Genomic DNA, 24,424 nt, shown 5'->3' with positions numbered 1-24,424 from the left:
GGGAGCGCAGAGGGCGGGCCGGGCTGTACATTGAATGAGGCGGAGTCTCAAGTCATAGGTCAGGATCCAGGTGCTAGGAGTGGGCGGCCTGGCTCAGCAGGTTGGGCCCCAGTTCCAGGTCGTCATTCAGGGTCTCTCAGCCTAGTTCTAGGGTAACAGCTCCTCCAAGCTCTTCCACGACTGCTAAATTCTACTTTGGCAGTCTCCCAACCTAGGCCAGACTTAACGTTTTTTGTTTATACATTTCCCGGCCCACCCTCTACTGGCTTGCAAGTTCTTAGCTGCAGGGGAAGGTGGAGAAAGGTACATACCAGGGCGGGGCCATTCCCGAGAAAGCACCCCAGGAGAGTGTGGTGGCTCCTGTCTCTGAAAAACTATGGCTGGTGTATTCCAAATTTCAAAACCCCACTTGTGGAGCTTTAATTCATTTGAGGGCCTGGGTTTTCGACATTACAGAAGAACCAACTTTTAATAAGTCTAATTAAACCCAGGGCTGGTAAGAGTCTGAAGGTTAGGGCCCACCCACCAATGGGGTACTAGTTGGGCTATCTGTAAATAATCTTCCGACTGGGTGAATATACACAAAGGCTGAGCCAGTTTATGGCAGGCAGCCTTGACCCCTGCCACACCACGAAGTCAAAGTCCTTGCTTGTTGCACAGTAGTGAAGTTTGGTTCTTGAATATTAAAAGCACAGAATGAAGGAACTTTCCTGAGAACAGGTGCTTCTTTGTAGAGAAAAAAGAGTATATTTATGGGATGGAAACTTCTGTGGGCAGTACCTACCGCCCCAGGGTGGCTGGAGCAGGTGCGAGAAGGAACACAGTCCATTTGCATCTGTCACTTCGTTTATTGTTTTTATTTGCAGGAGGAGTTGAAACAAAAACTTAAGGGTGTTTTTCTTTCTCCCCTAAACATGAATCATTCAAGTAAAACCAACTTAACTACAGAAATTAGCAAAGTAAGGGGAAGTAGCAATAACCCAAGAGCAAAGGCTGGGGGAAGAGGAGGGTGCAGTGGGCATAGAACATATGCACTGCTGTGGTTCACCTGCTCGGGACTGCCTCCCTGGAAGGCAAGCACAAGGACCCTTTTATGAGGATGCCCCCCCCCCAACATTGGAAAATGTTTCAACCCAAAACTTAAGGTTAAAAAGAAAAAAAAACAAAAAACAAAACCAAAACACACAAACCCCACAAACCACCCAGCCATAACCACCATCCTTAATCGATCATAGGAGTTTCTTTTCATTTTATAAAAAGATCAATAAAAAATATTGAAAAAATTATTTTCTCATCTTGTATTTGTAAAGATAATAGAATTCAGAAGTTTCTTAGAAAACAGCCCAGAAACTGCCCTCCAGTTTCCACTCTTTTTGCTGAGGACCAGCAGGACTACAAAGTTTAGGATACTGGCTGGAGCTGCTGGTGGAAATGGGAAGCCCAGCCCAGGAGAAATCAGACAAGAGCAGGATGCATGGGGAGGCTGGGAGCAACTCCATGTGACACATGGCTGTGCAGAAAGGGGAACACAAGGTGGTCAGAAAGGCCTTAAACTCCTCCGTGACATACAAAACCGGTTTTTACAAAGATCCAAGCAGTTTGGTCCCAAACTGAAGCGAACACGGCAATGTTTATTCACATGCTTTAAGAATCAAAGTTGCCCAAATTAAATCTTTCTGCTAATATACTACATATCCTGTAAAAAGAAAAGAAAAAGAACAAAAAGAGAAATATAAGGGCCTTTTAAAAATCAGGACAGGAAAAGACTGAAAACCAAGTTCATCCTCTTAGTTCCAAACGAAATTAAGGAAACTTGGGTTTCTAATAGGGAAAGGAAAACAAAACCAAACAAACAAAAAACCCAAGCATCAGCATCATTCCCCCTACCCTGCCCCCACCCCACACACCAACAACAAACAAGAAACAGCGGGAGCCCAGTGTGTTGTGGGCTGCTCAAAACATGGGCCTGATCCTAGGCTCTGGGGCCAGTGTCCTCTGTCCAGTGGGACAGCACCAGGGATGTGTACTCTGCTGTTGTAGGTTCTGTTTGGCTGGTGGGTTGTGGGGTGGGATTTGCAGGATCTTCTTGAGGCTCCCTGTTTAGCTCCACCAGACTCTCCCAGCGCCTCTCTCCCTGGGCCAGGGCTCCATCAAGAGCGGCCCTACTCAGCTGTGGGCTGCAGACCGTCCTTGTCTTCCCGGTTCTCTGTCCCACTCTCATCGTCTTCAATCTCTCCTTCCTCGCCACTGAACTTATCGTGGGCCCACTTGGGGCTGGTACTGGATTTCCGGAACATGAACCGGCCCCGACCCCGGGGGAAGGCTCCTCGGCCACGGCCACGGCTCATCCACTTGTCACTGCCTTCACCTTCCCGGTCATCATGCTGCGAGCAAAGAAAACTGTCATCAGGGCTAGTGTTCTCTTCTCTGTCCCCATCACACAGGCCAGAAAGCCTGTGCCCCTGCGACCTTTTCTGCCCTTTGCCCATTCTACTCCAATACTGCCACAGGCTCAGATCCAAGAGCACCTCTGGGTACCTGGGGAACTCTACGGCGACAGTGTGGACATTACAAGTGTTAGAGTAGTAGGAAAGCACAAAGACGGCACTAGCTCATTTACCCCCATGTCTATCCTGCCACTTAAGACTATCACGTAAACCAAGCTGTTATTATTTATTTATTTTTAAATATTTACTTATTTATTATGTATACAATATTCTGTCTATGTGTATGTCTGCAGGCCAGAAGAGGGCACCAGACCTCATTACAAATGGTTGTGAGCCACCATGTGGTTGCTGGGAATTGAACTCAGGACCTTTGGAAGAGCAGGCAATGCGCTTAACCACTGAGCCATCTCTCCAGCCCCCAGCTGTTATTATTTAGAACACCATTTCTCTCTCTTTTTAAAAATAATTCCCTGGAACTGGAGTTACAGACAGTTGGGAACTGAACCCAGGTCTCCTTTAAGAGCAGCCAGTGCTCCTACCTGCTGCAGCCATAAAAGCATCTCTGCAGCACTACACCACCATTTCTCAAAGGAGGCATCTAGAAAAATCAATCATACTAACATGTGGAATGGAACTGGCCCGGGGCTCCAGTCCTTTCCAAGCCCCCCAGCCCAGGTGCCCTCTTGCAGCACTCCATCTTCAATAGTAAGGAGCAGTGTCTGTCTGTCACAGCAGGAAAACTACCCGTTCTGACAGTCTCCACAGCAGAGATAGAACGAAAGGTGGAATGAGTGAAGAATTCTGAAAACTGCAGTAGCAACTTCTGTCTCACGTTAGACTCTCATCACTTCACAGGTTACGCCATCCACTCACAGAAGCCATTCTTAGGCTCCTGAAGGTCAGTTCAGCTGACTGTCAGCTGCCTCTGTCCAAGGTTGCAGTGCCACAATGATCATATCAGAACTGGCAATGTTCCCTCAGGTGGCAAACAGAAGCAGGAAAGGGCTTTTCCTTTCACAATTCTACACCTATTCAGGTCTTCTAGAAGCTTCAAACTGACTCCCAACAACTAGGCCAAAGCCCAGGAATTACAGGCTTGGATACAGGCACAGTGAATCACAGCAAGGGCAGGAGTTAGCGACTATGTAACAGTCCGAGGAGCATGGGAATGACCCACAACAACACAGGTAAGAGGAAAACCTCAGTGCCGTTTCATTATGGTAACAATCTTTTTGTTCCTCAGACAGCTCGAGAGCTGTTTTTCCTGTCAATCTAGTAGTAAAGGGTGACAGAGGCTGGGGGCAGGGGAGGAGTCAAAGTCCACAGGACAAGAAAGGCAACAGTGACATTTCTTGCTTATTTTGGAATTCATAAATAGTTCAGAAGATAAACTACATTGGAGCCAAAACTGACTTAACCCTCTAGAGAAGAGCCATCTAGCTAGCACAATACCAACACATGTATTGTCTGTGCCTGTATACAAATTTAACAAGGTCAGATAGACCAATTAAAGCCTTCAAATCAGTTACTGTGTGCCAAAGGCTCTCTGGCCCTTTCCTGGTTAGTCCCAGACACTTACCAAGTAATACTTCTTGCTTTTGGGTGTGTACTCTGGATCCCATTCCTCTTCCCGGTTTCTCTTTTGAAAATCATTGTTGCTGTTGTTGTTATTGTTACCGGAATAGTTTCCTCTGCCCCAACCTCTCCCTCTTGCTCGAAATTGCTGTAGAAATAAAGGAAGCAAAAGAAACAAAGGTCCACGTCAGCAGTAGAAACCCCTTACATTCTGACAAGGGATGGACAGCTGCCCTCCTGTCACACGCAGTTAAAACTGGCTTCTACTCATTTCTACCCTCGTTCCTCCCAAGCAGACAGTCCAGGGGTACATACACATGGCCAGAGGGCCTTCTTCAAGCAAGATCCAAGGAAATGGGGTAAATTCTGGGATGAGAAGTTATAAGAGGCTTTGGAAGTGATTATAAACAAAGAAACAAGTGAACATAGAAGCTTTGGGAACCAAAGAATCTTGAGTCTACAGCTGGCTTGCTTAGACCAGAGGCAGAAGAACTGGTGTCCTATTGACATTTAGTTGGGACTAGAAAGAGCTGAAGGCTTAGAGAAAAAGGGAAGCCCTTACAAAGGTTCCCCGTGCTCTGCCGCCTCTTTCATTTGGACCCACGAAGTCTTTGGTCCCCAGTCTGGATTTGTCAAAACCTGTGGTGCTCTCCTCCCTTTCCTCTGCTTCCTCGGGGTACTCCTCTGCTTTGTAGGAGTGAGACGACTGGGAAGAGGAAGAGGAGGACCTAGACCGGTCTCTTGCTCTGCGGTGCTTCCTACATGAAGAAGAAGAAGGAAATCAAGACTGGTTCTGGCAGCGTCAGAGATTAACTACCAAGCAAGCAGTTTTGTTCACCCCAACCCACCCAGCAGACGTGGTTCTGTGAGTCATTTTGAGCGACATACCTATTTCTAAGCATGTGGTGAATATGTATCAAACATAAAGAACATAAAACAATCATGCTCTCCATTATCAGCCTGCCAGGTGAACCAACAGAGAAGGCAAGAAGGTCCGTGTGAGTGGCTGACTCTGACACCGCAGCAAACCCTTATTAGTGTGCTGTCATTCCTGGCACTCAAATGCTGTTTTGTGTCGGGCACAAAGGGGTGGGAGACACTTTTTTTTTTTTTTTGGTTTTTCGAGATAGGGTTTCTCTGTAGCTTTGGTGCCTGTCCCAGAATTAGCTCTTGTAGACCAGGCTGGCCTCGAACTCCCAGAGATCCGCCTGCCTCTGCCTCCCGAGTGCTGGGATTAAAGGCGTGCGCCACTACTGCCCGATGAAATGAAATGTCAGAACACCTTACTGACAAAGTGACCAGAGAATTTCACATTACTCAGTTCGTAGGTGACAGAGCTGAGTAGAGCTTGGAAACAAACCTGGCTCTAATTAGCCCACTAACTCTATACAACCACCTCCTACTGAGCTCAAACAGGTTGTGAATCTGTAGCAACTTCTCCTGGAGTCGTATCTCTTCCTTTCCCTTCATCTGGGTAAATTACAGACTAGAAAAATTAGACTAATATGATGACTCACTGTCTACACACTACAGGCTGGTGCCAGCCCTACTAGAGGTAACAGGAGACTACTAAATGACCCTGAGATGTCAGAGGACCAAACTCCCAGGAATAGAGACCTCCAGGCATTCCTCGGTTCCTCATTTATAAGAAGCATTCTGGGGGCCGGGCGATGGTAGCACACGCCTTTAATCCCAACACTCGGGAGGCAGAGGCAGGCAGATCTGGGGAACCAACGCCCTCTTCTGGCCTCCTTGGGCACCAGGTGTACTCATGGTACACAGACTTAGGAGAAAAACACTCATGCACATTAAAAAAAGAAGAAGAAAAAGCACTCTGCCCAGCCCCCACTTGTTTTAGTATCTTCTCTTCCCATGAAAACAAGAGATCCACACTGCTGTACACAAAATCAGAACGCAGAAACCTAACCACTCTGCTACTCGGTGTTATGGTAAGAAGTTTTCAGAACTAAGATTCTCAAGAGCTTCCAATTTGGTCGGGCGATGGTGGCGCACACTTTTAATGCCAGCACTTGGGAGGCAGAGGCAGGTAGGTCCCTGAGTTCGAGGACAGCCTGGTCTATAAAGCGAGCTTCAGGACAGGCACCAAAGTTACACAAAGAAACCCTCTCTTGGAAGAAAAAAAAGCTTCCAATTTGACCAGTGCCTGGGAGGCAGAGGTAGGCAGATCTCTGAGTTCAAGGTCAGCCTGGTCTACCAGGTGAGTGAGTACCAGAACAGCTAGGGTTACCCAGAGAAACCTTGCTTGCAAAAACTAAAATCAAAACAGCAAAAATGCTAAAACAGAGGTTTTTATGAGTTATAAAAAGACAGGTTTTCGCTCGACTCGGTCGCCCAAGGAGGCCAAGAAGATGGCACCATCTCCCCAGACGGGTTACAGATAGTTTGGGCTGCCAAGTGGGTGCTGAGAATTGAACAAGTGTTCTTAGTAACAGCCAACTCTGCAGCCCCAATGTGCTTTTTATAAATGAAGAACCAAGGGATACCTTGAGGTATTCCTAGGAGTCCTCCTGACACCTCAGGGTCACTTAGTAGCCTCTTTTGTTACTTCTGGTAGGACTGGAAACCTTCTCTAAGTAAATTACTGAAAGTCACAGTGCAACTCAGAGCTGAGCATGTTTCAGAAATAAGTATCAATTACTTTTCTACACTCAATACTGAGATGCTTATGGGGACTCCACTTTCCACCAGTGGCAATGTGGTGCACACCTATAAACTGGACTTGCGAGAGACAAAAAAAAAAAAACAAAAACAAAAAAAAAAAAAAAACAGAGGAATTCAAGGCCATCCTTAGTTGCTACACAGTGGGCAAAGCCAGCCTGAGACAAAGACTGCCTGTCAGCCAATTCAAGTCCAGAATAGCAGAAATATTGCTTTTTGAGAAGGTTAAAGCTGCAACTCTGCTCCATTTAAGGAAAAGTGACTGAAACCATAGAACCTTCAACAATGCACCAAGGCTGGTTGTAGCTCAGCTGAAATGTACTTGCAGAGCATATGCAAGGCCCAAGGTTTACTCTCTAGCACCACCAAAAAAAGCAGAAACATCATGGCATTGGCATGTTATGTTGCCCTACATAACAATGAAAAAAAAGTCTGCTTTTTTAAAGAAATATTTGCAACACCTCTTTGAACTGTCTATGAAACAACAATCCTGTCCTATCTCGTCTCACCTGGTTTTAAAACAGTACTTTTAATCGAATGTATTAGATGTTATAGTATTTTATTCTATCAATGATTTTCTTTTTTTTTTTTTTTTGGTTTTTCGAGACAGGGTTTCTCTGTGGTTTTGGAGCCTGTCCTGGAGCTAGCTCTTGTAGACCAGGCTGGTCTCGAACTCACAGAGATCCGCCTGCCTCTGCCTCCCGAGTGCTATCAATGATTTTCTAAACTATAAGCACACTAAGAAAATACTCAATGAGAAAGAACATGCCCAGAAGACCTGTCACACAAACTGCTAATCAATCTCCACAATCGTTGCAACATTCATTTCTGGACAAAGATAACTTTACTTAGATAAAGAAGTTCTATTTTCAAGCTAGGGAAGACAATGCTACAGATGTTGTTTTAGTTCCTAACCATGAAGTTCTCTTGATGAGAAGGCCTGGCGTACTCACAAGCCCAAATGGACAAGTGTTGTGTGCGCTCATGTAATCCCAGCACTGGAGGGGCAGGGGTTGAGCAACTTGGTCTACATAGTAAATTCTGGGCTAGCTAGGGTTCCATGTTTAGACTCTGTAGTGAAAGGTGAAAAACAACCACCACCAATAAAAAATAGTGAATAACTGAGACTTTACTCCAGAATCTAGAGTGACAGGCAGGGGCATCACGTACTTCTGCTTCTTCGATCCTTTGTGAGTTTTCTCTGTTTTCTCAGCTGATCTTTCTCTTGAGTGGCTAGAGTCTCGGGAATCCACCGACTCTCTTGATTTACCTCGCTTAAGATCTCTCTCCTTATGTTTTTTACGACGCTCAATATCAAGGCGAAGATCAACAGGATCATCTTTGTATTTGCCTTCAGCCTGCTGAAAAAGATGTTAAAATTAAGGTTTTTGGGATCCAGAACCGCTAACTCACTCACTCTCAAATGTGTTTTTTGCCAATGGAGACACTGGGAATCTAAAAGCCTCACCCCAGAAAGTTTTTTGTTTTTTTAAACAATCAAGGTGCTATCTCTTGAAAACGGTATATGTGAATCTTTGTTTCCTGTGTCCCAGTAATGCCTCTAAGTGTATATGCTGAGTAAGTGTATATGCTGAGATGGCCAAAATCAGCTCTGGAAAATGTTTTTATTAGGCTTATAGGAAATGCTCACTTCTCCCTATCTAAAGAAGCCACCCACTACCGTGTGGAATCACCTTAATGTACAAGAATAAGTAAAGACAAAAAGCAACACTGCCCAGATCACATCTACAATGGCCTTCAATAACTCCCAAAAACTTCCTGAGGATAAATGTCTATGTGGCTTCAGGGACATCATGCACTAGGATTTGCCTAATAGAAGTAGGTCCTTGCTAACAGAAAGCCATCCACACTTTATTAACACCTTATATATATATATATGAACCATAAACTTTCAGATGCAATATTTCATTTAAATAACAAGAATAATAGGAAGAAGGTTTATTATTTTATCAATTTGTTTCTGAGAGTCTAAGACCTCTGTAGACTCAAAAAGCCAATAAATAAACAAACAAATGACAACAAAGGACAAAGGCAGCCACTACTCCATTACTGAGGAGCTGACTGTTGGAGGCATGGAGCATAGACTTCTGCTGCTTCACTAAGGCCAGGCTGAGGGCATGTGGAGACAGGGAAAGAGGTGGAAAATGAGAGATTGCACAGGAGTATCTCTCAACACTTTCAACCAAAAAGACAAATTTGTCTAGAAAATTTTAAAACAGTATTTTAAAAAAGGTTTCAGTAGCATAGAACAGCCATCTTATTTTAAATTTCAACTGTATATATGAATGATGGTGAATAAATATTAAAAAACTCCATCTACTTATTTCATAGTAAAGACTGCACAGGAGTCTAATCTCTTAGTAACAATGTTATGTGCGTATCATTGCAAATGTAGCCAGGCCATTTTAAAGTAACAGTAATCGACAGATGATATGGTACAATGTTAGGAAAAAACAAAAAAGCGCACCAGCTGCTGAACACAGTCTACTGAGTTAAGATATGAATATTTCACTCTGCTCTGACATGCATGTCTTTTTGAAATCATGGTTGGAAATAGTGCATGTAGACAGTTGATTTGATAATACTTACAAGCAGAAAAATATCACAAAAAGTTTCTTCTCTCATCATGGGCACTTGTTCCAAAACGCCTCTCTTTTTTTTCTCAAGCTCACCTCAATAGACTCTGGGGTCATTTACCATATTCTAACCACTTCACAAAGGTTGTTGATACATTTTAATAAAAATTAACCCTTTGTAGTTCATTTTTAGAATTATGCCCATCCTTAAAAGAAAAACACAAACTTAAGTAGAGAGTAATTTAAACAAACACATTTCTGTCAAGTTCATGCCCAACGCACTCATTATGTTGGAACTACTGATCAAAGCAACAGTTCACCTTATAGCCAGGTTCCCGGGGACTTTTCATTTCCTCGTGAGTCAAACCATGTTTTCTGAATGTACTGGGGGAAATGTCTATCCTCCTAAAATTAAAAACACAGAAATAGTATACTATTCTACTGAACAATATTGGTTAACATTCTAGACCCTAAGGTGGGTAATGGAGTCACAGACATAATTATTTTTTTCTTTTTTAACATAATTACTTTTTATAGTTTATCTGCTACTAGTTCTATTTCTCCCCCCTTTTCATGTTAAGATTACGCGTGCACGCCTAGCATACACTATTGTTTATACCTGTAATAGAAACATTCCTTCCACCCAAAGTAAATAATTGAAAAATAAGTATTATATTCATCTGTGTATATGTGTTTGTTTAAAGCACATGCTACAACTTACGCAGTCAGTTCACTCCTTCCACAATATGGAACCTGGGGATCTACAACAATACCCACTGAGACAGCTTGCCAGCCCAAGTTCCTTTATTTTATTTTGGGGCGGACACACTACTAGGAAATGGACTCAAGTGCTCTGCATATACTAGAAAAGCACTCTATTCTTTCCCATTTTGTTCGGTTTTTGTTTTTGTTTTTACTATGTAGTAGTCCTAGCTCTCCTGGAACTTTTCTGACCTGGCTTTTCTGAAACTCAGAGATCTGCCTGCCTCTGCTTCCCAGTCCTGGGATTAAAGACACACACTTCCTGACTGTGTTTTTTACTAGTTAGCAAGGCAGATTCCTTGATCTTCCTTGGTACCAAGCTGATTCCAGACAAGCTCTCCATGTTCCAAACAGATTTCCTGAATTACAAGGGATAATTCTTTTAAATCTGCTGGACCTCATTTAAACTGTTGAGATAAGTAAATTTCAAGCTTTTCCCTCAACCCTCTTCCCCAGCAAATTCTCCTAAATGAAAGAGATAATGTTGTTTAGAGAAGTCAGTATTTATTCTTACTACAAAAACCTCAGGTTCTTTGGGCCCAATGTGAGAAACTACAGCCTTCAAAACATCCTTTCCGGGAGCTGGAGAGATGGCTCAGAGGTTAAGAGCACTGACTGTTCTTCCACGGGTCCTGAGTTCAATTCCCAGCAACCACATGGTGGCTCACAACCATCTATAATGAGATCTGGCGCCCTCTTCTGGGGTGCAGGTACACATGCAGGCAGAACACTGTATACCTAATAATAAACAAATCTTTAAAAAAGAACCAAAAAACAAAAACAAAAAAATCCTTTCCATAAAAGTCCTCAGATTTCCAAGTGCCTGCATATATGTCTGTATGAGGGCATCAGATCCCCTCCCTGGAACTGGAGTTACAGATAGTTGTGAGCATCCACGTGGGTGTTAGATATTGAACCTGAGTCTTTTGGAAGAGCAGTCAGTGTGCTTAAACGCTGAGCCATCCATCTCTCCAGCCCAGCCCCCAAATGACAAAAGTCTTTTATTACAACCCTCAGAGTAGGCTGAGAACCTCACCTGTGTATTTCTGGGCTTTTCTTATTTTTAGCTGCTTCTTGTTCACTTCCTCTCTTTAGGTATTTAGTAAAGCGTTCATGTAATGTCATTCCAGAGGATCCAAAGTGATGTTCTGTTATGATTCAAAGAAATACATTAACACGTTATCTAGGGCAGATACAATGTTCAGTGGACCTGTAGCCAGAGATACAATTTAATATTCAAACCCATATAACATACTGAAAAAGGGAAGGAAAAGTGGCTAGTTCAGAGACATCTAATGCTGGGTTTCTAGTAAGCTCCCTTATCTCAGGGACATGATACAAGGTCAAAGAACCTGGCACTAACCTCCCTTTGGGGCACAGGACCAATTATTACTGACTTTAACTCTAGATGGAGCCTGTAACAGGCCCAATTCAGCTTTCTGCATCATTGCTTTTGCCCACTACTCAACCTGTGCACCACTATTCATTTGCCCAGGGGATGACAGAACAATTTGGGAAAGAAATTCACATCAAAACGTATACAAGATACTGCTACAAAGGAAAAAAAGTAACGGAAAAGCCATTTCTCAGAGGCTGGAGAGATGGCTCAGAGATTTAAAAAGGTTGCTATTTTCCCAGGACACAAGTTTGCTTTCCAGCACCTTTGTCAGAAGGCTCACAACCAAATAAATCTATCTCTAGTTCCAAGGGATCTGACCTCTTTGGGAACTTCCTATCTCAGACACAGACACACACAAATCCTTAAAAAGCCACTGCCCATACTTCATGTTGAGGGTTTTGTTTATTATCAAGATTATAGATGCTAGCATTTCAGAAATTCATCTCTAAAACATGGAAACTTCTCCCCTAAAGCACTGACCTTCCTTCCCTCCCTCCTTCCCTCCCTCCCTTCCTTTTTGTGGTTTTTCGAGACAGGGTTTCGCTGTAGCATTAGAGCCCGTCCTGGAACTAGCTCTTGTAGACCAGGCCTGCCTCTGCCTCCCAAGTGCTGGGATTAAAGCACCACTGCCCCGCTAAGCACTGATATTTCTTTAAACTAGCCTTTAGCTTTCAACGTCCTAGAGGCTTCCTCATTCTCTATCCCAGCACTCGGGAGGCAGAGGCAGGCCGATCTCTGTGAGTTCTAGGCAAGCCTGGTCTATAGACCAGGATAGGCTCCAAAGCCACAGAGAAACCCGGTCTCGAAAAACAAAGATTATTGTGTTGAAACTGTCTCTACTCACCTTTAACATGATGAACAATCGTCACTATGTGCTGAGCAAACAATTCTGAGGGGCTACGCTGAGACTGAGCTGACTGTATGTGCTGGAAGATGGAACGAAATTCCTGTTCCTTTTTATTGCTATGGACTAGATCCCGACAAAGCTTTCTTTCCTGAGCCAATAAGCCACTGGGTCTGAAAGACAAATACAAGGAGAATCAGTGTAACAAGAGATATAGAAAGTTACAATTCTTGTTTCTTTTTGGATTTTTTCAGACAGGGTTTCTCTATGTAGCCATGGCTATCCTGAAATTCGCTCTACAGGCTGGCCTCGAAATCAAAGATTTGTCTGTCTGCTTCCCAGGTGGCTGGGATTGAAGGCATGTGCTGCCACCACCACCTGGCTAAAGTCACAATTCTTTAACTATAAAAATACGCTAATTTTCAAGATAGTTTTCCCCCTATATATTGCAAGGCTGGCCGTGAACTTGTCATCCTCCTGTCTCAGACTCCTGAGTGTACTAGGACTGAATGAATAGGCCAGGCTTTATGGGCTGGAGGTGAGGATGTAGAATGTTGGGCAAAAAAGCCAGGGCCCTATGCATACTAAGCATGTGAGTTTTCCAACATGGAACCATGGTTTCCTATTATTATTTTCGGCCAGGAAAGGGAGGATGAACGTGTATGGCACACATCAAGTGAAAGTCAGAATACAACATGTAGGAGTCAGTTCTTTCTTTCCACATCATCAGGCTTGGTGATGTCGCCTGTACCCGATGAACCATCTTGACAGCCCCCCGTTTTCTCTGGAGACAGTTCCCAAGAGTTTCTATCCACAAGGCCCCTCTTGTTCTCTATCAAAGTTCAAGTAATGGTAACACATTACAACTGAGGAAAGATGGGTCCACATCTCGTTCATCACTGAGAATCTTCAAGTGGGGAACTGTTAAACCTTGGTGACTATATTTCCTATGACTACTTGTTTTAACAAAGGTATTGTAAAAGGTCAACTAGCTTGGCTAGGGAAGGTCGTTCAACAAGACAACACCAAGAAGCAAAGAGTGAGGCTGGTGAGATGGCTGAGGGGGTACAGGAGATGGCCTCCAAGCCAGAACTTGACCCCCAGACCAACACTGTAGGAGAAAACTCCAGAAAGAAGCCCCCTGACCTTCACATGCATGTGTGTCCCTCCCCACTTTCTAAGCATAAGTGGTAAGAGAGGAGTGTGTGGTTACAACTCCAACTGGTTGGGTATACTATGTCAAAAGCAGTCAGTCTAGGCTCTATCATCTTTCCTGAAGTGAGGGGAGGGAGGGAAGACGCTAGATCCATCAATTTGAAACTGGAAAAATATCAGAGTATGGCAACCCAAGTAAAATGGAGACATGATTCTCAAGGATCTTGACAAGTAAAAGAAACAGTGTAGGTAGGAGCTGGGCTGGAGGTAAAACAGACCAAAATAGTGGTTTTGAGTTCCCAGAAACAAAAAACAACAATATCGGGCTGGAGAGACGGCTCAGCGGTTGAGAGCATTGCCTGCTCTTCCAAAGGTCCTGAGTTCAATTCCCAGCAACCACATGGTGGCTCACAACCATCTGTAATGAGGTCTGGTGCCCTCTTCTGGCCTGCAGGCATACATGTAGACAGAATATTGTATACATAATAAATAAATAAATATTTAAAAGAGCAACAACAATAACAACAAAAAAATCAGCCATACTGGCTGAAGACAATCTTTACCCCGGCAATGCCAAAGGGGCATAATCAATCTGTGAGCTTTTTATCACTCAGTGACACTCTCTCCACTCCAGGGACAGACATGAGGCTATCCGCACTGATAGGTGGCAGCAAGGAAACATTTCTGTTCTCAGGAAGAAGGAATAATGAAACCATTTTGGCCATTAGAGCCCTGAGGGTCAACAAGGAGCACTCCTCACCGTGCAAGGTCCTCATCAAACGAGTCCATCCGGACATTGACCTGGGCCTCCCGAGTAATGGAAAAGGAAGACTTCCCTGAGGAAAAGTCTCCTTTGTTTCCCAGCTTGTCTCGGCTCTCAGAGGTCTTCCGTGGGGGAGGTGACGAATTTTTCTCCTGGACCGCCTTGTACGCAGTCACTCGGAAATTCTTTTCTGGCACAAAGCCCCTGTGTCCACTTTCGCTCCTCTTGGCCCCTCCACGCTCCTCCTTTCTGGATCTCTCTGTGAAAGGCTCCTCCTCCAGCTCCTCCGCCTTCCTCAGCTTTTCCTTCCCTGTATGCACCAGGCTCTCCCACTTGCCTGACTTCTCTTCCTCCTGGTTTTTGCTTGCACCGGTTATAACTTTAGACATAAATTTGGGCTCATCATCAAACTCAGGTTCCTTCCTCCCCTTACTTTTGTCCTTATCTTGTTCATCCATCTCCTCCTTGTGGAAGTCAGCCATCTTTTTCTCAAAGTCATCACGAAGCTTATACCTTTTAGGTGACTGGCTGCCTCGGAAGGGCTTCTCAGTGTCAGTCTTGGAAGCAAATGGATCAGATTTCATTTTTACATCAGCATCAGAGAAGCTCCCTTTCTCTTTCAGCTTCTCTTTATCAGTATTTGTTTGTTTCTGTTCCTTATCTTTCCCATTCTCTGTTTTCTGGTCTTCCAGGTACCTAGTTATAAAAACACAAGGGAGACACACGAGAGGCCTCCTGAGCATCCTGTTCTACCACAGCACCTGGTCTGTTCCTGTTCTGGTTTTAAGTCTCTTAGCAAACATAGCTGTAGATTCCAGTATTATCACTTTCTACCTGGTTCTTGTCTAATGATTTCTGAAAAAAAAAAAAATCCTTCATGGATTTATAAACTTGGCATTTAAAAATCAGTGGAACTGTACCTTACAAAAACAACAAAAAAATGTAAGAGCAAGTTATTTAGGATACTGAAAAATTTTTTTACTTACCTGTTATGTGGTCTAAGGGGAAAATAACTACAGTCTCACCCCAACTTTTACTCATTCATTTAAAATCTGCTTTCAGCAAAGTTAACAGAATGTTCAACCTTGGACTGTTTTGATTTATACAACTCACATTTGGAAATACAAGTCTCAAAGAGACTTCAAATTTGCTTCAAGTCACCTAGAAGATCTACATAATGAAATATACTGTGAACACATAAAAACAAAATACTTGTTAATAGGGAAAAGAGTATGAAGGTGGCAAAATTTTTATTCTAATGGAAAAGCAGAAACCAGACTCCAATCTATATTCAGTCCTAGCAAGGAATAAAACTTACCCTGCAAAGCAAACTCAAATTGCACCAAAGTACAGAATTTGAACATATGCTAATTATGAGCAATGCTAAACCTAACTAGTTACATTAATGAACATGACAAAGAACCAAGGGACCAGAGAATGTGCTAATAAGAGTAAAGAATGGAAGGAGGAACCTCTTGCTCTCTCTCTTAACTAAAACATGGTCCTGGCATCTTTCCTGTAACATCCCACTCTATCCAATCCACACAAGAACAATTCTTATAAAACTTACCATACCCTTTTATAGGGCAGCACACCCTCTCCTAATATGAAGCCTGGGTGCTTCTACAAGCGCATACGCCCACCCACCTTGTGCTTAAAAAAAAAAAAAAAAAAAAGCTCTTCTAGACCACGCCTCGGACTTTCCTATTTTGCCCAGTCTCCTTGGTGTGTCACCCTTCACCATGATGGACCGATGCACAAACATGGCAGATAGTGGATCCTAGAGGTCTGCAGTTCCAATGGCCAGTCATGTTGGCAAAGATCTGTTTTTTGGTAGCTAACCCACAAACCTCTACTGTTTTCTGGCTCAGACTGGTAGAATTCAAGGCAATTTTTTAAATGTAAAAACATTACCACAGGCTAAAGAAACTTATGCTGTAATTTACAAATTCAAGAAAGCTAGAGTTAAGTTAAAGTTTCCCTGGGCAACTCTAATGTAGGCTAATGAAAAGCCGAGAAAACAGGAATTGCCATACTACCATTATTCAGAGGTATAACTCAGGTGTTATTACAACTAAGCTGCTGGCTAGGAATAGCCACTTGGGGATGGGAAAAATGAGATACTTGCCTTTTTGTGTATGCTGCTCCTCCTGAAGCAGCACTCTCGTCTTTCTGAGATGAACCATATGCAGAGCCAGTGGCCGGAGGACTCTTACCCACAGGGCTCTTTTTAGATGGACTCAAAGATCCAGAGCCATGGTCGAACTGACCTTGGTGTGTTCCAGACTGATACCCAGCACCACCTGACATAGATGAGCCCATCTGGGATGTATTAGAAAGTGGAGGACTAGGTTTTGGCACAGGGCTAGGGCGCGGTGACCTTCGCCTAACCACCACAGACTGGAGGGGACTTTTGAGAGCTGGGCTTCTCTCCCGGGGGCTCAGATCAGAAGCCGAGGCCCGTGACGCAGAACCAGTGCTATAGGTAGTGGCATCTGGCCATGGCTTTGAGCTCTCAGACCCTTTTATATCTTGAGATGCACCTCCAGAAAATGTCTGCTCCTTGGCCTCATCTCCCTGGTTATCACCGGCTGCCTGAGATGGCCTGCTATCCTTAGAAGAGGACTTCTTCTCTTTTGTAGACTTGCGCTTAGACGATTCAACCCTGCTGTGGTTGGAGGATGACCGGGAGGATGAGGAGCGCCTTGACCTGTCAGAGGATGATTTATCAGAGTTCCTAGAATGGCTCCTGGACCGTGGTGAAGGGGACCTTCTCTTTGGGGACCGGGACCGGGACCGGCCTCGACGAGGACTGTATGCTTGCCGGTAGTTCTGCCAATTGGACCGGTAGTTTCCATAGCCACCTCGGTTATACTGGCCCCACGGATAAAAGCCTCGGTTTCGCCCACGGAAATAATAGGGTCTCCGATAGCCTCTGTTGTGGCCTCTGAAATCTCGATTCTGATACACTCGGGGGTGATTCCTTTCTCTGTTATGAGCTGGAGAATACGATCTGGAACGAGACCTAGAACTGCAGAGGAAGGAAATGGGGAAAATGTTTTTTTACCCGGCATTTAAAAAATAACTGCCAACAAAGGTAACACTGCATTCCCTACTGTTCTGTATCATTTATTTTCAGTTTTGTTTTGAAAGCAAGAGTACAAACTTAAACATCTAATTTTTTTCTTTCAATTTTGTAAACTAAATGAAAGACACAGACACAGGAGATATAGCTGGTGGTGCTGGTGCAGATGATCTCTGGCTCTAACACTCTGGTTCCAACACTCCCATCCTAGTCATCTTCTCAGTTTAGGACAAATGTTTTAAAGACCCGAGGCTGTAAAAGTACAATTTTAACAGCTGACCACCAAACAAAAAGCACAGCTATTAAAAAACTTGAAAGAATCTGCTAAAATCAGATCAGAAAAACATGAACCACACTAATCTTGTACTAGAACTGGAAATCAACTAAGTCAAATTTCTGGGGCCGAGCTTTCTGATTGTGCTGAGACACCACAAGAAGGCACTATCTGACCAGCCAGCATCAAGCCTAAGGACTAGAGCAAGAGAGGCAAGGAAAAGGTCCTTTCATACAGAACTCAGAAGGAAGCAGGTTCCACTGACAGAACCATAGGGGCTCATAAAAGACTGTCTAACATGCTCAAGAACATGAAGGACAACCCGGAGCCATAAAAAAAACTGGCTGGTTTTATATAAAAATTTGACACAAGCTAGAGTCATCAGAGAAGAAGAAGCCTCAATTGAGAAAATGCCTCCATTAAGATCAGGCCTGTATGGTATTTTCTTAATTAGCGACAAATGGGGGTGGGGACCCAGACCATTGTGGGTGGGACCATCCCTGGGCTAGTAGTCCTGGGCTCTGGAAGAAAGCAGGCTGACCAAGCCATTTAGATCAAGTCAATAAGCAGCACTCCTCTGTTGCCTCTGCATCTCCTCCTGCCTACAGGTCCTGACTCTCTTCAATGATGAACAGCAATATGGAAGTATAAGTCAAATAAATCCTTTTCCTCCTCAATTAGTAACCCTAACTAAGACACCCTGTAAGTCAAAGATAAGGGCAATGAGCGTCAAGTCTGACAACCTGAGTTCCACTTTCAGGCTGATCTGATCAAGAACCCACATGGTGGAGAGAACCAATTCCCACAAGTTGTTCTCTGATTTCCGTATGTGCAAAATACACACATGACAAATAAAAAAAAATGGTTTCTACAAATTCCGAGTCCCTCCCCCCTTTCTTTAGGACACACGGTCTCACGTAGCCCTGGCTGAGCTTGAACTCCCAGACAATCACCTGCTTCTGCCTCTGAAGTGTTATGATAAAGGGCATTTGATAAGGTTCTTGAATATCATTTATTCTGCCAATTATATTAATATCAAGAGACTACTGCAAAAATATTTTCCCCAAATATATAATGTCTTCAGGAACAATAGCATGATCAAAGTATTTTGAATTCATGTCTGAAAACATAATGAAATCTATTATTCTGTACCAATTAAAATAAGAGTCTAGATAGGCATGGTAGTGCACACTTATAACCCCAACGCTTTTGAGGTGAAGGTAGAAGTATCAAGAAAAGGCAAGAATATCTCAAGACTATCCAGCAAGTTTGAAAATACTGTCAATAAACAACAACAATGAGGGAATGGAGGGGTGGCTCCGTGATAAAAGCACTTGCTACTCCTCCATCGCCCGGCTTAAAATGATAATTCTTGAGGCTGGTCAGAGCTCAGGAGGTAAAGGTGCCTGTCACCAAGCATTTCAACCCATAGTTCAATCCCTGGGAAACATACAACAGGAGAGAATCAACTCCTGCAATTTGTTCTCTAACCCCCTTTAGTTCACTCTGGCACTGCTTGACCATATACATACACACAAATAAAAGTAACACAAAATAATAGGAGCTGGACAGACAACTCAGTGATTAAGAGCATTTCTCTTGAAGCAGACCCAGGTTTCAATCAACATTCCCATGCTGGCTCACAGTTCTGTTAACTCCAGCTTCAGAGACTCTGCCTCTCTTCTGGCCTCCAAGATGGTGCACAAACATACACAGACAGGCAAAACACTCATACACATAAAATAAAAACAAACCTTAAAAAAAAAGTAATAAAGCCGGGCGGTGGTGGCTCACGCCTTTAATCCCAGCACTTGGGAGGCAGAGGCAGGCGGATCTCTGGGAGTTCGAGGCCAGCCTGGTCTACAAAAGCTAGTTCCAGGACAGGCTCCAAAGCCACAGAGAAACCCTGTCTCGAAAAAAACAAAAACAAAAACAAAAAAGTAATAAAATGATAGTCTCCTTCCCTTCCTTTATTCAAAATCACCTTGCTTTGCAAAGTCTCTTACTCGTGGCAATTCAAAGTAATGAATATTAAAATATTAAGTGGTAATTCCAGAAATAACTCTTTAGTGCTCCCGTTTGTCTGTATGTGGGTCTGTGCATGCCACAGTGCACAATGCGTGGGAGCTCAAGGACAACTTGAAAGAGTGAGTTCTCATCTTCGACTTTGTGGATCCCAGGAAAAATTTATATTCTCAGGCTTGGCACCAAGCTCCTTTATCCGCTGAGCCGCCTTGCCAGCCCAATTCTTTAGTATTTACCATGTTTTAATAGTTTTATTGTGGTAAATTGTTATTAACATTCTCTTTCTGTTGTAAATTAAGCTTTATGATAGTACTATGTATAGGGATCAGGTCTAATACAAGGCATACAAGGAGTCAGTATCCCTGGAGATGAGGAGTTACTATCGTAATTCCATTTAGTAGGTAGTGTTGCTTTAAGAACTTGATAACTAAGCAGAGAGTATTTTTTTTATTTTTATTTTTTTTTACTTTTTCTCACTTTTATTTATGACAGATTTCCCACAATCTCTTCTGGTCAAAAGTTCTTGGAGACAATTCCATCAGCTTTAGCCAATCAGAGAATAAAATGATAGTATTTTTTTTTTTAAGATTTATTTATTTATGCCGGGCGGGTGGTGGCGCACGCCTTTAATCCTAGCACTCGGGAGGCAGAGGCAGGCGGATCTCTGTGAGTTCGAGGCCAGCCTGGTCTATAAGACAGGAACCAAAAAGCTACGGAGAAACCCTGTCTTGAAAATCAAAAAAAAAAACAACCAGATTTATTTATTTATTAAGTATACAGTGAGTGGTCTGCCTGCAAATGTCCCTGCAGGCCAGAAGAGGGCAGCATATTTCATTACAGATGGTTGTGAGCCACCATGTGGTTGATGGGAATTGAACTCAGGTTGCAGTCAGTGCTCTTAACCTCTGAGCCATCTCTCCAGCTCCAGCAGATAGAATTTTAAGGAGAAGCTTACCTTCAATTTAAAGGTAAAAAAAAATTGGTTTTCTAGTATTACCCAATGTTCTTAGATGTACCTACACCACGAAGAATAACTAGCAAAGATGCATCTAATTTCTGCTTAATGGTTGCTATTTAAGCAGAATTTAAAGACAAGAATAAAAACTTACCTTCTATATTTTTCATTCAGAACCAGTAAAAAATTAAGAAAAGAAAGGAAAGGCAGATGTAGGCTATGAAAACATAACAGGACCCCACTGAAGGGCTCTGCTTGGAGGAGTTGATCCATCACCAGCACTAAGAAGGGTGTAATTCATGGTCCCACATTTAGGCCTACTGCTGCTTCTCTTACCAATTACTAGAATAAGGGAGGACCTTGTGGGCCCCCTGCATCCAAACCTGCAGCCACTGTAAGATGCAGAAACACGAGGCTCTGCAGACTGCAAAAGAAGTTAAAGAGTCACTGAAAAGGATACAGTCTGTGCAATAAAGGGAAAAAAATGAGCTTTCTCCAATTCTGTAGAAGTCAGCAGCTAGTTAATTTAAAGGCATGGTTCCTCAAACTCTCAGGATAGATACTTTCCTTGTAGGAGAGGGAAAACAAAAACAAGACCATGAAACAGATAAGCCAGAAATAAAAAATTGAGCATACAGTGGCAAACTTATCTGTGTGGTTTTTTTTTTTTGGGGGGGGGATTTCTGAGACAGGATTTCTCTGTAGCTTTGGAGCCTGTCCTGGAACTAGCTCTTGTAGACCAGGCTGGCCTTGAACTCACAGAGATCCACCTGCCTCTGCCTCCCGAGTGCTGGGATTAAAGGCGTGTGCCACTACCCGGCAACTTATTTGTTTCTTAAAAAGCATGTTTTCTAGGGGCCCAAAAAAAAAAAAAAACACAAAAAAAAAACACAAAAAAAAACAACAACTTCTGGAATCCAAAAGTCTCCTAGGTAACAAGATAGCACTTAAACTGGCTCTAGACTTACTCAACAAATTGCCTGTTTACGACACTGCTCCTTCATTTCTCAAGTCAACCACCATGGCAAATCTGCAGCATAAGAGACAAGATCTGCCCAGAATTCCCGCTGTTCCAGAGATGGTTGGCATGTTTCGATTTGGTCTCTGTCAGTTCAATTTTGTTGTTTATCTTTGGCTGTTGAGTCATGCTTGGCTTTGAACCAATTATTAAGCTTCCATTTGCTGAATTAAATTTTAAAATGGCATCTTTCAGAACAAAATGAGCTGAAAATGAAATTTAAATCACCTAAATCAAGACTGGGTGCAAAGCCTTGACATTAACCTCTTGAGGTACAAACATAAAATCAGTAGTTTCCCCTTCAGTTTTGAGGCTGACTTTTCAGAGTCATTGAGATTTAACTTTGAATATTTTTTCTTTAGCCAGTTATACATTTAATGTTTAAGTGCTATAGAGCTACAGAAGCCATCAATAACAAAACTTTATTGACTTTATCTAAGTTTTAAGGTCATAATAAATTTTCAAGAAAAAGATTCCAGATACTTATTAGGAGACTTCTTAAGAGGATAAAATGATACAACAGTACCTTGCTAGCTCAATTTGAAAGAAAAACAAACTGCACAAAGATCCCCTCCAGTATTTACACCTGTGTTTCCCCCTACTCACATGAAGAAAATTGTAAGAATTGTAAGTTTTTTAAATTCATCCTTAGAAGAAAATTTAATCCCAGGAGTCAAAAAGATGAGACACAAGGATCTCAAGTTCGATGCCAGCATGGACTACATGCTACAAAGCCACCATGCTTTCAATGAAATGAGAAACCTGCCTTAACAAACCAAGAGAACAACTGAAATGGAGATGTTTACTGATGGTTTGAAAACTAAAGGTTTTCACGATAAATTAAAGAACAACCATTTTCACGTTTTAGCAAAAGAAAACTGCTGGTGTTTATAACACTGACTTAAAACTTAAAGCTTTTAGTTTTAAGAAGTCTTGTTAAATAAATGGTAACTTAGTGACCAGCACATTAATATATTTCCACGATCTCTGGTAAATTCCTGACTTTTCATTGCTGATAAATGAGTTTGTTTTAAGCCTTCAAAATCAAGTTAGTAAAGATAACCAGCTATATGATTTCAAGCAAGGAGTTTAGACACAAACAAAATGCTTTCTTCTAAAGTGTACTGTCAAAGGACAGGAATTAAGCAAACAGCCTGACAATGAAAACCCATCCTAACTGCCATGTGACAGGAACCCCATCCTAACTGCCATGTGACAGGAACAGAAGTGACCAAAGTCCTTCAATGCCCAAAACAGCTCAGTCATCATCTCAACATACAAAACCGTGCCCCTACCTCAGCCTGCGTTTCCTTGAACGGGAGACAGATCGGCTTCTGGACCGAGACTTGGAAAACGATCGAGACCGAGATCTGGATGCAGATCTTGAGCGAGAAGAGCGAGACCCAGACTTCGATTTGTTTGTTTTTGACATCTTGGAAGAGAGGGTTGCCGTTCAACACCTAGTGTAAGAGGGTACATTCAAACAAGCACATGAGTTACAAATTACAACTCTCTAAGCACCTGGGGGAGGGCACAATTAAATTATTTTAAAAACCAATTCATAGCCAGGAATGTTCATGAACACCAATAATCCTAGCATTTGGGAGGAGAGGCAAGGATAGGGTGGTTTATGTAGTTACAGGCCAGTCAGAGCTTCATAGCAAAACCCCAACTCAAAAAACATAACAACTTTACTCTCCCCTACTTTTTATTTTTATATTATTTGGGGCTAAAGAGACGGATAATCCTACTGCTCTAACAGAGGACCTTAGTTCAGCTCCTACCACATTCAGGGTCACAACCATGTGTACTATCTATCTATCTATCTATCTATCTATCTATCTATCTATCTATCTATCTATCTATCTATCTAGGCCAGAATAAGATGTCTGTCCGTCTGTCTATCTATCTGTGTAGGCCAGAATAAGATGTCTGTCTGTCTGTCTGTCTGTCTATCTATCTGTGTAGGCCAGAGTAAGATGTCAAATCCCCCAGAGTTAGAGTTACAGTAGACTGCTGTGAGTTGTCCATTGAAGGTGCTAGGAACTGAACTCAGATGGGTACCTACCATAGTAGAAGCACTCAGTTACTGAGATATCTCTCTCACCCAAGACTAGATTTCTATGTGGATGTTAACAATCAGAACTCAAGGCCTCATACTTCCATGGCAAGCATTTCTAACTCAGCTATCTCCCCAGACTAACTCATTTTCTCGTCTCCATTTTTCTTGGGGGTGGAGGGGTCTTTGAGGAGACAGGGTTTCTTTGTGTAGCCCTGGATGTCCTATAACTAGTTCTGTAGACCAGGCTGGCCTCAAACTCAGAGATCCACCTGCTTCTGCCTCCTGAGTGGTGGGATTAATGATGTGCACCACCACCACCACCACCAGGCTAGTCTTCATATTTTTTAGGAGTCATACTGAGTAAGTAGTCTCAAAGTCAAGCGTGGTAGTACACCCTTTAATCACTACACTCAGGAATTAGAGATCTGTGAATATGAGGTCAGCCAGGGCTACAAAATGAGACCCTGGCTGGGCGGCTGTGGCACACACCTTTAATTCCAGCACTCGGGAGGCAGAGGCAGGCAGATCTCTGTGAGTTCCAGGCCAGCCTGGTCTCCTCTACCTGCCAAAAAGAAAAGAAAAAGAAAAAATCAATGTGTCAATTAAAAGCATCAAAAATAACTTGCATATTCTGTCTGGCTTTTCTATGAGTTCTGGGAAGCAATCTTGGGTTGTTAGGCCTGCACAGCAAACACTTCCCAGTGAGCATTCATCTGACCTCCGGTATATTCTTAGCGCTTCAGTGTTTTGTACATGTCTGTTTGTGTACTAGGTGCACTCCTGG

General features: G+C 42.9%; 1 protein-coding gene across 1 annotated transcript; it reads right to left on the bottom strand.

Moving 5' to 3' along the window:
- Positions 1 to 1,611: 1,611 nt before the first annotated feature.
- Positions 1,612 to 24,191, bottom strand: Thrap3 (thyroid hormone receptor associated protein 3). Its single transcript, XM_057784540.1, has 11 exons — positions 24,130 to 24,191; positions 22,874 to 23,038; positions 16,350 to 17,252; positions 14,219 to 14,917; positions 12,304 to 12,476; positions 11,097 to 11,208; positions 9,619 to 9,703; positions 7,872 to 8,059; positions 4,585 to 4,780; positions 4,027 to 4,170; positions 1,612 to 2,384 (listed from the first exon to the last, which is right to left on the bottom strand). Exons 2-11 carry the CDS (start codon positions 23,008 to 23,010, stop codon positions 2,163 to 2,165), a joined length of 2,859 nt encoding a protein of 952 aa, XP_057640523.1. The 5' UTR covers positions 23,011 to 23,038; positions 24,130 to 24,191; the 3' UTR covers positions 1,612 to 2,162.
- Between the last annotated feature and the right edge of the window lie 233 nt (positions 24,192 to 24,424).

The sequence above is a fragment of the Chionomys nivalis genome, chromosome 11, assembly GCF_950005125.1.
Source record: "Chionomys nivalis chromosome 11, mChiNiv1.1, whole genome shotgun sequence".
In the NCBI taxonomy this organism is placed as follows: Eukaryota; Metazoa; Chordata; class Mammalia; order Rodentia; family Cricetidae; genus Chionomys; species Chionomys nivalis.
Note: the sequence above shows the minus strand (reverse complement) of the source record. Positions and strands in the feature narration are given on the sequence as shown.